Source organism: Triturus cristatus, chromosome 10 (genome assembly GCF_964204655.1).
Source record: "Triturus cristatus chromosome 10, aTriCri1.1, whole genome shotgun sequence".
NCBI lineage: Eukaryota > Metazoa > Chordata > Amphibia > Caudata > Salamandridae > Triturus > Triturus cristatus.
In genome coordinates, this window is record NC_140593.1 from 748,426,498 (window position 1) to 748,442,508 (window position 16,011).

At 48.6% G+C, this 16,011-nt stretch overlaps 1 protein-coding gene across 11 annotated transcripts in view; it reads left to right on the forward strand.

Annotated features, from left to right (window-relative positions):
- Positions 1 to 16,011, forward strand: part of LOC146789947 (anion exchange protein 2-like) — a 2,390,686-nt gene that overhangs the window by 1,520,108 nt on the left and 854,567 nt on the right. For all 11 annotated transcript variants that reach the window (XM_085628246.1, XM_085628245.1, XM_085628249.1 and 8 more), the window contains one exon: positions 14,417 to 14,597. In XM_085628246.1, coding sequence (XP_085484372.1) covers positions 14,417 to 14,597 — 181 coding nt within the window. The remainder of the gene's footprint in view (positions 1 to 14,416; positions 14,598 to 16,011) is intronic.

The window sequence follows — 16,011 nt, forward strand, 5'->3', positions numbered from 1 at the left end:
CCTGGATGCTATGGCTTTGGTTTCTATTCAAAAGTAAGGAATCGGCAGCTAGCAGTTTCTATCAGATGAACAAGTTACTTACCTTTGGTAACGCATTATCTGGTAGAGACAATATCTAGCTGCACATTCCTTACAAACTCACCCATGCTCCCTCCTTCATAAATAGATTTATAGTGCTAGCATTGCCCCCTTTTCAGGGCACTAGTTTGGACACACACACTAGTCAGTTCACTTCATGGTTCTGCGCTTCTGGCGTGGAAAGCGTGCAAAGTAACTGACGTTCGCATGCCTGGGTGGTGCCTATATAGGTGACCGCAACATCACATCCGGCGACAACGCGCAGAACTGAACAGAACCACCTGATGCCACGCATGGGTACTGCTCACGCGAAAGCTTCCGGATTTAGTCTAAAGCCTGGGAAATTCAAAGGTAAGGATTCTGCAGCTAGGCATTATTTCTTCCAGATAATGCATTACCAAAGGTAAGTAACTTGTTCTTCCCTATTCTCAGGTTTCATCCTTAGCAGGGCTGCAGTCAGTTGTCTCTTGAGGGGTACTCCAGGTAACCCTTGATGGCTAATTACGGTCTACCTGTACTCTGCTGTGGTTAAGTCCAACTCCCGCGCCTCTTATACTTATCTTTACATTCCCTTCACTGATTGTGCTTTCTCTTCATATGATAAAGCTGACCTCGTCTAAGACTGTCATATTCTGCCAGCGCGACTCTTCCATCAAACTACTTCTAGCAGTCTCTTTCTCTATCTCTCTCACTCTCTCTCACTGTCTCTCTCTCTCTCTCTCTCTCTCTCTCTCTTTCCCTTTTTTCCTGGCGCTTCTCTTCACTGAGCTACGTTTCCCACAATCGGATTCTTTAATTTCTCAACTGTTTAGACTCACGGACGGTCTGCTAAAATGAGCCTTCCAACAGTCCACAAATTAGATGTAAGAATGTACACAGTCCCTGCCTGATTAATCCATTGAAGACCACTCAACACCTTTTTGTAATGCAAATATCTCAAACACTACTGAGTCAAATTACACCAAAACATCAAGGGTCTATTTTGAATAAAAGTTTGTCATGTCAGTTTATTTAATTCTGTTCAGAGATAACACTTGATATGCCAAAACATAGGGGTGGTAGGACCAAACAAGTGTATATTTGTCAGATGATGCCAGTGTTATGAGCAAATTAATAAATATATGTTTAGTGAAAAGTGAGAAGTTACCAAAACTATGCAGTCACGTAGTGACTATTGCCAATTGTTATATATCCTTGACGAGTCCGCGTTACTGAACTGGACTTTCACTCCTCTGTAATCAGTTCAACCAGTACGCAGCACAATCTGGTTGCATTTCAGTGGTTCAAGAACAGTGCATTTTATAGCTTCACATAGCCTACGCATTTCTGCCGTGGCCTTCAACTGGGCCATAGAGTCATGTGTACAGAGTGTCTTTTTTAAAGGAGAAACCACCAAATACCAACATCACATTAAAATTCATATTCCAACTAACAGGAATTCAACCATATACATCAGTCATTTTCTCTCTATTATTTTAAGTGTCTGAGCAAGATTTTGAAGCCAAGATTTTTTTTTAAACAAATGTATGCGAAAATGAAAGAGGAATGTCAGATTTAGAAGTCCAATATAATACTACTATTCATATCAGCGTGCACTAATATTCCCTGATAGCGGCCATGGGGAAATCCCGGGGGACCAAACAGACGGCGGTTCCCGAGACGGCCCCTAAGAAGATGCCCAAAGCCCAGACATGGGTGGGTACGGTGGAGACATAGCCCGACTCCTCGGTCTCTGTCAAGTTGGACCAGGTTCTAGCCGCTATTGAACATTCCAGAGTCTCGATGGAGGAACGGCTCGGGACGCTAGCGACGGACATCAGCCTTATCCGGGACGACCATCGGAAACTGGTGGATAGAGTGAAAGACGGAGAGAGGAAGATAGAGGACATACAGCCAACGATCGATAAGCACCAGCAGACTCTCCAGGAGGTGCTACATCGCCTGAAATCATAGAGGAACGTGCGGACGATTTAGAAGGACGCTCACGACGCTGCAACATTCGCGTCCTGGGGCTACCCGAAGGAATTGAAGGCACGAACCCCCTGCAATACTTGGAGACGTGGGTGAAATCCTTCACTCCGGAAAAGGATCGCTCCGCATTCTTTTTCAATGGAGAGAGCCCACAGGGTTCCGGCCCGCAGGCCGCCCCCTGGGGCGCCCCCACGGCCGATGCTGGCGAAGTTCCTCCATTTCCGGGACAGGGATGCAGTGCTACACGCGGCACGAGTGGCGGGCACCCTGCATGTCGATAATCACCGTGTCATGGTGTTCCCAGACTATGCGAGAGCAGTTCAACAACAACGGGCCTCCTTTCTGAATGTAAAACGCCGGCTGCGTGAGAACAATATCCAATACTCCCTACTATTCCCGGCTCGCCTCAGGGTGGTCCACGCAGATTCCACTGTATTTTTCGCTAATGCCACGGAAGCACAGGATTGGGCAGACCTACATTGCACACGACAATCTAGAGCGGAGATCGCAAGAGACCCGCACCCTCAGCCCTAACGTTCTGGAAGGCGATCACAGCGGCGCCCATGAAGTGGAGTGGGTGGCAGAACCCGTGCACGCACCCAGGACTCTCCCGATCTAGAGCAAATTGTGAAAGAGCGGAGGGAGGCCCTGCAAGCAGTGATCGATTTGCAGGTGTCTCCCCCGTCGGACGACATAAACCGACCACCGCATATCTTTACCTCGGAAGGGGAGAATGAAAGTGATGGAACGGTGTCGGGGGAAGACTCTGTGACGCCCCCCATGGTCACTCCTCAGACGGCGGACCTTATTCTGGACGAGCAATCTGGCTCCCGAGCGAAATGAGACGGGACCTCTGAAACTGGCATAAAGCTAAGTACACTGTCTCCTCACCCGTCGAACATAAACATCAGTCTCACTACTCGCTAAAGCAGGACCAACGCCCATTTTCTCTGCTAATGGCCCGACTCGTTTCTGGCCCACTATGCATGCACCGCTGCCCCCTTCGTATATAGTTGTACCCCCCTTAATTGGGTAAACAGGTTTGGACGCATCGTTTTTGGCGATGGGCCCTAGGCATTGGGAATGTTCCCTGACCCCGATTGTTCAGTTGCTTCTCCCAGTTCAGCACTTCCCTAACCCCTTAGATGGAAGGACACGGTTCCAGACACCCGCTACTCATGATTACACAGAGTCGGGGATGCAGGCGCCCTTAGTCAGTTAGCTCGACCAAGCTTTACGCACCTCAATAGACGCAGCCCCGCGCATGGCGAGGAGACACAAAGACATGACACCTCATACGACTCACACTGATGTCACCATCCTCACCCTAAATGTTAGGGAGCTTCACACTCCGCGCAAACGCTATGCGGTGTACTCCTATGCAAAGCGTCACAACACCCCGATAGTTTTTCTACAAGAGACACATCTCATTGAGAAAGAGGTTGGGAAACTACAGTCAAAATGGAGGGGTCTCATTTGCGCCACGACTTATTCTGCGTATGCACGGGGGCGCTGATCTGGGTGCGACCGGGAACCCCCTTTCAGGAGCTTCGGAGGGTGGTAGACAAAGAAGGTAGATATACACTATTGGAGGGTCTTTTGGATGGGCAGCTTGTACTTCTCGGTAGCATTTATGCCCCTAATGTAGAACAAGATAAGTTTTGGGACCATCTCACAAGGGTCCTTGCCCCATTTGCTTCCATACCCTGGGTCTTGGGAGGAGACTATAACTGCACACTCGACCTGAACCTTGACCGCTCACACCCCCCTCCGCCGCAGTCCCCGGCACATAGGCAAACTGACAGATTCCGGGCTTGGATTACACACTGGTCGCTCACCGATGCTTGGCGCATGCGTCACCCCTCGATCCGATTGTACTCTTTCCACTCCATCCCACACAATTTGCGCGTCCGTCTTGATCGATTTTTATGCTCGGCGACTATATTGCCCAAGATTGCCCACACGGACTACCTGGGCAGGGTCATATCCGATCACGATGCTCACATTCTTCAGTTACACTGGCAGTCCCCACACCCGCCGGAGCCCACCTGGCGCTTGCCGCGGGACTGTCTATCGGACCAGGTCTTTCGGCACGAACAGGAGAGTAGCATCCAAGACTATTTCTCCTTCAACTCGGGCACAGCATCATCCAAGTTAGTGGAATGGGATGCATTTAAGGTGGTGGCCCGGGGAGAGTGCTTGAAGCAAATAACGGGAGCTAGGCGAGTGCTAGAACAGGCTCTCATCACGGCGGAGCAACACTTGGCTGTTCTCACCAAACGGGATTCCACGTCCGAAGGGAGGCGCAGCGTATAGCCGAAGCAAAAACTGCCTATCAAGCTGCCTCCGCGGATTTGCGAAGGTACAACTTCCGGTCGTACGCTACACGGATGCATAAAGAGAGGGACAAAACGGGCACTCTCCTGGCGTGGCTGGCCAAGCAGGACACAGACATCAAGCCCATTACCGAGATAGTGGACCCTGAAGGGGTACTGGTGCGTTCCCAGGCAGGGATTCTCGGGGCTTTTCGCGACTACTATGCGTCGATCTATAGCGACCCTGCCTCTACCCCACAAGCTGTAGTGGATCGATTTCTCGATCCCCTACCCATCCCAATAATTACGAGGACAGAGAGGGAGGCTTTAGACGCCGTAATCACCGCGGCAGATGTGGCACGGGCCCTGCGGGCCCTAGCCCGCAATAAAGCTCCAGGGCTCGATGGGTTCCCCTTAGAATATTACACGACATTTTCGGTGCACCTAGTTCCTCGATTGGTAGAAATGTTTGCGGCGGCACTGAAGAAGGGGGAACTACCGAAATCCATGCGAGAATCCGTAATCGTGTCGTTCTTGAAACCCCATAGGGACCCGCAGCAAATGGCTTCCTATCGCCCCATATCACTGTTGTCCGCTGATTGCAAACTCCTCGGGAAAACTCTTGCGGACAGATACGTGCAAATCATATGCTCCTTGGTCCACCCGGATCAGTGCGGATTTATACCCGGCAGACGCACGTCCCAGAACATACGTCGGGTTTTCCACATCCAGGATCAGGTGAGGGGGATATACCCTCGAGCGGCCTGTCTCATCCTAGATCTTGAGAAGGCCTTTGATTCCCTCACGTGGCAGTTTCTGTTTTCGGTGCTGCAGAGGGCGGGCGTTGGGCCTACCCTCCTAGCGTACACGCGCCTACTGTACACCGGGCTGACATCGCGGATACGCCTGGGCCGGTATATGTCGACAGAGTTTGCGGTGCAGAGGGGCACGCGACAGGGCTGCCCGCTGTCCCCTCTACTTTTTGCTCTGGCGGTTGAGCCCCTCGCCATACGACTTCGGCGGGAAGGGGAGAGTTGGGGTATCCCGATAGCAGGCACAGTGCATAGCGTTTCCTTATACGCGGATGACCTGTTGATCTATGTGCGGGACATTACGGACGACCTGACTCCCCTCTGGGAGACATTGACGGAATTTACAGCGGCCTCGGGACTGCGGGTGAACTGGGATAAGTCCACGATATACCCGCTGCATCCGAATTCCCCCCCACAGGAGGTTCGCCTAGGCGCTCAGCGGGTGCCCTGGAGTGCGGAGGCCCCTCGATACCTCGGGATCCGCCTTTACCACTCCTCCACAGATATGTTCGAGGGTAATCATAACAGGGCATTGGCGAGTATTAGGGCTATGGTCGGATTTTGGAAGAGCCTTCCGTTGGCTCCAATTGGGAGAGTGGCATTGGCCAAAATGATCTTGGTCCCAAGATTATTGTATTTCTTTACCAATCTGCCAGTAATCCCGCCCAGAGCCTTTTTTCGGGACCTAGACTCCCTCCTCAGCGCACTCATTTGGGGGTCCGCCAGACACAGAATAGCCCTGAAAAAATTGCAGTTGCCCACCTCACAGGGCGGCTTGGGAGCCCCCTCCTTCGAGGCCTACTTCCTGGCAACACAGCTGCAGTGGCTGTCTCACTGGCCGGCGCACATGTATACTGTGGAAACTCACACCATCGCAGGACGGATATCGGTTCCGGAGATCCGTCGCCTACTCCTATCTGGCACCAAACCAAAACGCACATACCCTCTGCAGGTGTCGGTGGCACGTAGGTGCATGATGAGGATACACCGCATGTCCCCGGGGACCCCATTGTACTCCCCGTTACTCACCCTGGTGGGATGGCCCAAACAGGAACACTACTACACAAATAGCGCGGTCCGCACGTGGACATCGTGTGGCATAACAGAAGTGGAGTCCCTTTTTGAGGATGGGCAACTAAGACCGTTCCACAGCCTTGTGGAAGAATACGATCTTCCCCCGGGACAATTCCTGCTTCACCGCCAACTCCTAGATAGCTACCGACCGTATCAGGACCTAACCAAAGGGGAACCACACACGCATCCGGTTCTTCACACGATCCTACACATGGGAGCAGGGTGCCATCTAACTACATGGCTTTATAAAGCCATTCGGGAACTGACTAATAAACCACTGGAGACCTTGAGGGCTACCTGGGAGGCTGAAATCGGGTGCGTACTCCATGATAGGGAGTGGGAGAGGGCTTTGGAGTACCCTAAGAAGGTCTCTAGAAACGCACGCTTTAAGAATATCCAATATTACATTCTGCATAGGGCCTATTTAACACCTGCACGCCTCCAACGATTCTACCCCGACACTCAGTTCCTCTGTCCCAGATGCCTTGAACGGAATGCAGATTTCCAACATATGTTTTGGAATTGTTCCATCATAAAAATTTTCTGGCAACACATTCACACTGCTTTGGGTACCCTCACAGGGCTGGCTTGCATGAACACGTGGGAAGCCAGCGCCATAGGCATCTTTCGCGCAAGTAAACAGCACAAGGTGCGGACCCGTTTTCTCTCCCTTGCGGTGCTCTTAGCCAAACGCAGCATCGCCATGCACTGGCGCTCCCCCACCGGTCCACCGCTGGCGGCTTGGGTGGGAGCTACACACAAATGGGCGGCGGCTGAAGAGGAGACATTACGGGAAGAGGAGGTGAGAGGGGTCCGCAAACACCCTATATCTATGGAATGGGCCATGCTATTATATCAATTCAAGCAGCTAACCCCGGGAGCAGATCCAACAGACGGCCCACCCGCATTGCCAGCCCGGCACACGCAGTCACAGACCCTACCCAACCAATCTCTCGAAATTACGACTGCATGAACTCCTCACAAACCCCAGCATCAGGTGTGCTACCGCGGCTTCAGGTCGAATCGAATAAGATAGGCAACCGTGAGTCACAGTGGTGCCTTACCCATACAACGTTCCATACCCTCGCTATAGATTCTGGAGATGTTCTTCCATGCCCGTTCCCTAGGTTATATCCCCGTTACGCCCCAGTTCCTGTGCCATATCCGGAACCTGAGACAACAGGGTATACACATCACGATATATCTGTAAGATGTTTATGCTCCCACTTGATGTATCACCAGTATATACAGATGTTATGTACCACCACTAGACCTACAGTCTGACTTAACTATACTAAAACTGTGTATGATGTACAATGTGTGAAATATGAAAATGGCAATAAAAATATGTTTAAAAAAAAAAAAAATCAGCGTGCACTAATATTTATGCCAATTGTTTTGTTGAGTGTGGGAAGGGGCCATCCATGACGTACGAGAGGTGAAGACTTCGTGAGGGTCATGATTCCTCTGCCCTCCTAAATTATACATGACACTCTGCACATCTGCATGCATGGTTAATGGCAGTGCAATTTTCATGTCTATTTCTTTTAAACCAAAACAGGAAGGCAAGGGATTACATTTATACAGTAGTGTTTACTCACGCTGAAGATGCCTTGCGACTGTTATGAGAGTTGGGTCCCTTTTTATAGCCACCTTAACATAGAATCTGACCGGGGCACTGCTGTCTTAAATGTGTGTTTATTAGTACTGTTGCTCAATATATAGTGGTATTAGGACCACATGTTATAGTTAGGTGAATATGTCAGTAACAACATTTATGTTTTGATCTAAAAAAATTTTTTTTTTTAAAAATCACTAGTTATAGCTAGCAGAGACAACAATAACTTGCGCCCACGTCATGCACAGCTTATGACCTCTAATATTAAATCCCTCATGACATGTTCTACGCCATTTATGTCATCAATGATGACATAATTGATGACATCACTAATGACATCATCCAAGCTTCTTTTGTGTATATTACTCTATAAAGCAGTATGGCATTAGAGGCCTGAAAGTAAGTACAAAATAGCTCAGAATGATATGATGCATCATTAATGCCATCACAGATACAACTCCCTTATGTGTAGCAAGCCTGGTGTTCTGTGCAACATTTGACCCTATGCCATTAACCACCCCAGCCCTAAATGGGCTTGGAAGAGGGGCCCTGCTGACAACCCCCCCACATCCCATATAATTAATTTAAAATGCCGGACTGCCATTTTTTTTGCCTCTATCCCTACACCATGGCAAAATGTGCCAATTTTAAAAGAAAGTTTTCCCGGTTAATCCCTCTGGGTCTCTCCTATGGGTCCTGAGCCCGCTTATGTATAATTTTTTTTAATTCAGGACAGGAGACTAATTCCCCGAGTCCTGTAATGGCTGCCAGCAACATTTTTCTCATGTTGCTGGCAGGCAATCAGCGCTCGCTCCCGCGGGAGTCTGACTCCCGCGGGAGTGAAGTGGCCCAAAGGAAAAAAAAGCTGTCTGGGCTAATCGGAATGAATGAATGAATGAATGTAAGGATTGGTAGAGCGCACGGCTACTACTCGTGCGTCCCGGCGCTGGGCAAACGTAGAGCCAATTTCAGTCCTTGGGACCCAAACCCCTGAGGCCCGGCCTTGACATGCTGGGTGTCCTGGAGCTCACCCAGGCCACCCAGTCAGCACTGTTGAGGACCCTGGGGGACCTGAATGCTCCTGCGTTCCCTGCCTATTACCTGCCTCCAGCCATAGCTGGCATTGCTCTCACACACAGAGAGCTACTAAACAAGCATCCGTCTCTGTGTGAGAGCCATAGTTTAATCTCTTTCCCTGCCCACATGACAGTGGGCAGGGAAATAGATGAAAACTCCACTACCAGCAACTGGAGCACTTTGATAGCTCCGGCTTGCTAGGAGCAGAGTTAATGTTAGTTCTGATTTTGCGGGAGCTGTCAAAGCTCCCGCGAGGTCAGAGCAACCAGCTATGTTCTGGGGTGGGCACTCCAGGCGGAGCAGGAGCTGGGTGGTGGTCTCCATGGCCTTTACTGGCTCTAGGAGGGGGGTGTGCATCCTCCCTCGTTCTGTTTTCATGGTCCCACCCCAAGGAGGTGGTGATCTCCAGGGCCATATATGGCCCGTGAGGGGTCCTTGTGGCTTTCCACCCTCATCTTTTTTAATCGTTTGCCCTTGGAGGTGGTGGTTACCAGGGTACGAGGAGTCTGTGTTGCCCTGCTAATTATTGGTTTTAAGCCCTGGGAGGTGGTGGTCTTCGGGATACTAAAGAGCCCATGGAGGGGGGGTCCACATGACCCCCTCCAATATTTTAAATAAAGCCCCGGGTAGGTGGTGGTCCCCGTGGCTAAAATTGAGCCTAGGCGGGTGGCCCCTGCGCCCCCCATTGTATATATTTTTTTCTTCCATGCCCACATAACTCTGGGACCTGGCCAACAAGATGAGAAATGTTTGTTGGCAGCCATTACAGGACTCGGCGACTTTGTACACTGTCCTGAAGGTATAACAAAATAAAGATATATGGGGGCAGGGTAGGGATCCTCTGACCCCGTAGACCCCAAGAGAGAGACCCAGGGGGACCACTCACCATCGCTCTGGTCAAAACAAAACAAAAACCTGTAAAAAATGCAGCAATCCCGCAAGACTTTTGCGGGATTGGAATAAAAAACCTTCATAAATAAAAATGGTGGCTTGGCTGGATTTATAAACTATAAGCCCCAGTGCGCCTTACCCCTTGGTCTGTTTTCATAATGGGGAGTGGGGCTGCGTGTCCCCCCTCTCTGTGCCTCCAGAGGCCCAGGGAGCCCACCTTCGGGCTGAAAATATTGTTTATGGGGAGGTGCACAGAGGCCTCGAGAAACCCACCCACGAAGCTGAACTTATTTTGTACAGGGAAGGGGGATGCGCAAAGCCCCCTCCCTGAGCCATCGGAGGGTCCGGAGAGCCCACCCCGGGGTTGAGTATATTCTGTACAGGGAAGGGTGGACACACAGCTCCCTCCCCAGGCCTCAAAAGGTCCAGCGGAGCCCACCCCAGGGACAAATATACTTTGTATGGGAAGGGGAGATGCGTGATACCCCTCCTCAAGTCATTATAGACCTTGGGAAGCCCCCCCCCACCCCCGGAGCCTACGTTTTGTTAAATGGGTAGGGGCTGCGCAGCCCATTCCCCGAGCCTCTAAAGGCCCAGGGAGCCCACCCCTGGGGCCTAAATTTTGTAAAATGGGGAAGAGGTGGCGTGGTCCGCACCATGAACTATTAATGGCCCGAGGACTCCATCCCGGGCGTGAGTCAGATGCTGTGTCCCAGGGAGGCCACCCCTGGGACATGGCTGTTTCCCTGCCCGCTGCGGCGCAGGCTAGGAAACCTGTGTTTGCTCTTGCTTGGCAGGAGCATTTTCAAAACTCCTCCCTAGCGGGAGCAAACACCAAATCGGCTCCCAGTGGGCCGTTGCTTCAAAAATGCTCCCACCTACTTGGAGCAGACTTTTGATCTGTTTCCCTACCCGCAGTGATGCGGGCAGGGAGACAACTCAAAATATTGCTCCTACCCACAGGGAGCAGAATTAGGAGCTGCTCCTGCAGGCAGGAGCAATGCCAGCCCCTGCTGTATACGGAGAGCCTGGCCACCAACGAGGCTATGGTGGGTGCCCTAGGTAGGCACCAGGACACCCACATTTAAGTTTGAGGGCCCCTGAGGATGGGGTCCCAGGGGCTGAAATCAGTCCTTGGAGGGTGCAGCGTGCTCCCTCCCCCTAAAAGTGTCACCGGGACCCTGAGGGTGAAGTCCCCAGGGCCGAAATCGACCTGGGGTGGGAGGCCTGATGCCCCCCTCCCCCTTAAAAATTTGGCCAGGCCCTGGGGAGTGGGATCCCGGGGCCGAAATAGGCCCAGGAAGGTGGGCCACATTCCCCCCTCCCCCTATAAATTACACTGGACCCCGGGGGATGGGGTCACCAGGCCAAAATTGGATGGGGACCAGGGCCATGCATGCCCCTTCCCTTTATTCTCAAAAGAGTGGCCCTGGGAAAGGTGCCCCTAAGGGCCTAACAAAGCTCGGGCGGGGGGCCAGACAGCTCCCTCCCATTTAATTAAGTGGATCTGGCGGATTGGGTCCCCGGGCTGATAATGACTTGGGAGGAAGGCCACGTGGCCCCCTTCCCCCTCAAAAAAATCTGCGTCCCCTAAAGAGGCTCGGGGAAGGGGTTGTGTGGCCCCTCCCTTTATTTTTAGAAATTACCCTGGGAGATGGGGGTCCCCAGGGCCTTACAAATTCCCATTTGATTAAAAAACTAATGGCCTTGGGGCATGGGTTGCCAGGGCCAGGCCTTATGCCAACCTGCCACTGCGCACGGCTGAAGACCTTGCACAGGAATGGGTTGCCTATATGGGGAGGGTGCAAGGCCTGGTCACAGGCTGCCATGTGCGGAAGGGGTTTGCAATTATGTATGGCAATTAAGTATTACTTTGCGTTAAAAAAAACACTAGAAATTCAATTAAAAAAACAAAAGTTAAAGGAATGTTATAGGTAGGTGAATTTGTCAATGACATCATTAACTTTTTGAACATTCACAGGTTGAACTAACAAGAAAACAACAAAAAATCACCAGTTACAGTTAGTATCACTAACCATAACTTGTGCACTCGCCATGCACTACTTATGACCTCACATATGACGTTACTCATGACGTGTTCTATGGCATCACTGATGACATCATCCAAGCTTTGTTTTCCTGCATATTGCTCTATGAATTACTATGGAATTAGATGCCTGACCGTAAGTAAAAAATAGCTCTGGAGAATATCAGCCATATTTACTGCCATCACAGATACATCTCCCTTAGGTGTAGAAATGTGCATTATGTGCAACATTGACCGTATGCCATACACTTTGAAGCTAGCATAGTTCACATTAACAATCAACCACAGATATATAGGAAAACCTCAGTGAGTACAGTGTTCTCAGTATACAGCTATTTACAGAAAGCCAAGTTCCTAAAAATAGTGAAAGTTAGTTCCAAAACAAATGCCCTACTATGGACAGCTATTATCTGTATAAAACCCCTGAAACTCACCGAACCTTCATTGAGAAATTAAGTTTATATCAGTTGAGAACTGGGTACAGTAAGCAGTGCTTACTCTTATTAGCGCATACCTTTCCCACTAGATAAAGGCCTTCTCCCACTGATCTAGTGGTGGGCACGGACAGAGTGACCTTGGGTTGGAGATAGTGTGTGCCGGGCCTCACAATCGAAACCTATATTTCTGTAATTCTTTGTTTAGCTGCATTAGCTCGGAATATTCCATTATGGGCGTGCCTTCATTGGTTCTGAATTGTACATAATGTGACACGAAAAGGATGAACAGTGGACCAAGCAAGAACAAATGTAGCACCTTTCCCAAAAAATCACCAATACATTCAAAATGCTGAAGTTTCCTGTGTGCAGACTTCCAAATGTGCCCCCTGTCCAAGAGCACCTCCCTTCACAAGGGTATAAACAATAGGAAAACTAAATTAGAGCTGCACCACTATCAATCAAACAAGTCCATGTCGAAAATCATCATTCAGTGAAGTAAGGTGTAATATGCTCTCTTCTTTATTCCTCATTCGTACAGCTAACGCTTTTCGTCCTATAACAGAGGACTTCTTCAGGGGAAAATCAGTGGGAGGCGACAACCGATGAACTGTGTTGTGACCTTTCTTGAGGAATTATCCTGAGCTAACGTTTTTCACACAGTCATCTGATCATTGCGTAGAGTTCATGCTCCAGTGTATAAGCGTATTTACAACTTGACGTAATCCTATATCCCGTATTAGTAAACAGATCGGTAACAAAAAAGTGTTATGATAGCCACCAACAAGAGTATACAAGGTTGGTCCAGTTTAGGGCAAACGCATAGTAATGAAGACTCCTTACACTAGCTGATGTACTTCGTGATGGAAGTATAATCCGGCATGGTTCCGGTAAAGACTCGACCGCCAGTTATTGCTTACTAATACGTGTGCCTGGGGCATAGCACCCCAGTGGCAGGAACCCCAAGATATCTCAAGTATATATAGACTTTGTGACTCACTCAAAGTCAGACGATAATAAGTCAACTGTAAAAAATGACAGATGTCTCCTTCAGTTGATGCTTGGTTCCCCTACCTCAATCTAGAGGTTGGTGAACTGCTTTTTCAGATGGTCCCTTTTGCTATTGCTGTCTCCATTGTATGGTGGTTCTGGTGACAAAGCAGTTGCCATATTCAGGACGATACTTCATTCTCTTCAACTTTTTTTCATGCTTGCTCTGCTATTGCCCCATGGCATTCTGTTGAATGAAAATTGCTAAAATGTTTCCCCTAGCCTGGGAGAAAACTCCCACCACATGAGGAAGATTTCTTTTTCATTTTTCAAATACAAACTTCTGCCTTCAGATTTTGATTTTAGAATGCAAAAAGATGTCAACCTGTTTTGCTATGTAGTGAATGTGGACTAGCCATAATTGTAACGTTTTGCCAAAAATACTCCTTCCAATTTGAATGAAAGCACTTTTACCAAAAACACCTTTAATTATGATGGCCCCACCACTAAAGGAGGGTCTTTCATGTACACTTCTTAACAATGTATGTAAATATGATGAAGAAGTGACTGTTGGGGTATACTCAAATTTACGTAGGTTACACTTCACAGTTTAGCTTGTCATTGTTCTTTGCATTACACTTTCACCTTTTAACATGCTCTGAATGTCCTTTCCATGTGAAAAAGTAATGTAACTGAAGTGAGATTCTAAACCGATCTATATTTTGTTACTAAAATGTTTCTAGGTACTGGAGGATGAGTCTCACACTCTGAACTACTTTCCCGTTTAAAAAAAAAAGATGTATGGTAATACTTGGTACAACTACGTGGAATAATGAATGAAGTTTAGAAAACACGTAGCCCTCAGTGTCGTCATGTTAAGACCATGGTCAATAAAACACAAGTTTGGACCCATTGAAATGCAAGTTGGGGCTTCTCAAATCCCCTAGAAGTGATAACCAGAGGCCTGTACACCTCAGACAAAGCCATAAGTTCAAGACCATTGCAAAGTGAACAATGTGCATGTATTATGCAGACAAAGTTAACAATAATAAGGAAATGAGGTAGAACATAATCAGATTTCCCTTCAAATATTCTTTTTTTTCTTCCAGTCACCCATGTGATGAAAAGGATTATAACTTTTCACGGAACATATCTGCAGCAAGCTTGGGATCCTTGCTGATTCATCATAGCACGAACCATGTATATCAGAACAGTGAACCGAACCTGATGGAACCACTAATGGGGGGGAACACGTCTGAGAATGACACTAAAATTGACATTGAGAAGGAGGTTGGTATTGAATTTCCTGCTGTTGGACTGTGAGCATGGAAAATATTTTTTGGTGCTTTCACTGCAAATCTACTAGATGCCCTGAGTATGTGCTGCAAAACAGCCCTGAATATGTAAGATTAACTGGACCTTGAACATCATTTACTGTACTTTACTGTTTTTTTTATGTACTCTTTATTGATTTTCACAGAAGAGACACAACAGTTTGGATCAACATCATTTCAGCATATATTGGATTCAGAAAGTATACAACATTAGTAACAGTTCCCCAACTGTCCCCCCTCTCCCTCCAGTTGCTCCCATCTTTCCTTAAGAATTTGCTAACTGGTACCCATTGTTAATGTGGGATAGTAAACATTCCGAGCCCTATGATCCCCCTTCGAGTTTGCAAGCAGTGCGCCTAGCCCCTATAGTAGGAGAGTCGAAATCCTAAGCAAGTCTCTATGCACGTCTATTCATCAGTCTCTGCTGTACCCAACTCCATCAGTTTTTTCTAGTTGGCCATCATTCTCTGGCTGCCCACAAGCCAACTCATTCTAGATTAATGTACCAATTCCATGCTCGTCATCTGCTCACATTCACACCAGGTTCTGGGGCATCCCGCAAGTCAGCCAGCTTTGTCGGCAATGCAGTCCTATTGTCCTCCACTTTTTCATTCCCCTTACTTGTTTTATCCTCACCTCCTCTGCCACCGCCCATTCTGACATATCTTGTAGCCAGTCTGAGTATCTTGGGGGAGTAGCCCAGCCATTTTATGGCAATGCAGTGTTTTGCAAGCAGGAAACCAAGTAGCAGAAATGTTCAACTCCGGTTCCTGTTCTTCAGGTTTTGTATCAGGCCCAACAAACAGTACCAGCTAGTGGCCCTTTTAAGATTTACTACTTTATATGACCAGTATTGTCCTAGAGATAAGCAGTGCCTTAATAGGTGTATAAAATCTGCTGCAGGGTGCCCGCATCTGGTACATCTGTCCGTTCGGGTGTTATAAATAGTTTGGAAGAGTTTAGGGGAGGGATATGCTTGGTGTGTGAAGCATTATTACATGAATTTAAACTGTGAGTTTGAGCTGGCCATCTTTACTCCTGTATGGACCTTTTCCCACCTCCCGCAGATAAGGGTTCCCTTAAGGCTGTCTCCCATCTGGCGCAGGCTTTTGGTATTATTCTCAGCGAGTCTCACCTTAGCAACCAGTACAGATGTGAAATCAATCTCCCCCCTCCTGCCAGTGATAGGAGTGATAGCAATGTTTGTGAGGGTTCTGTCTCTTCTAGGAAGTAGGGCCATTTTACCTGTGCGGTTGCGGAAATTTTAGCATATTGTAAGTGTTGCCCTGTATCGAGCATAAAGGAGTCAATCGTGTCTTTTTGAGTTATAAACTTGCCCACAAGGTATAAATCAGCAAGCACATCACAAC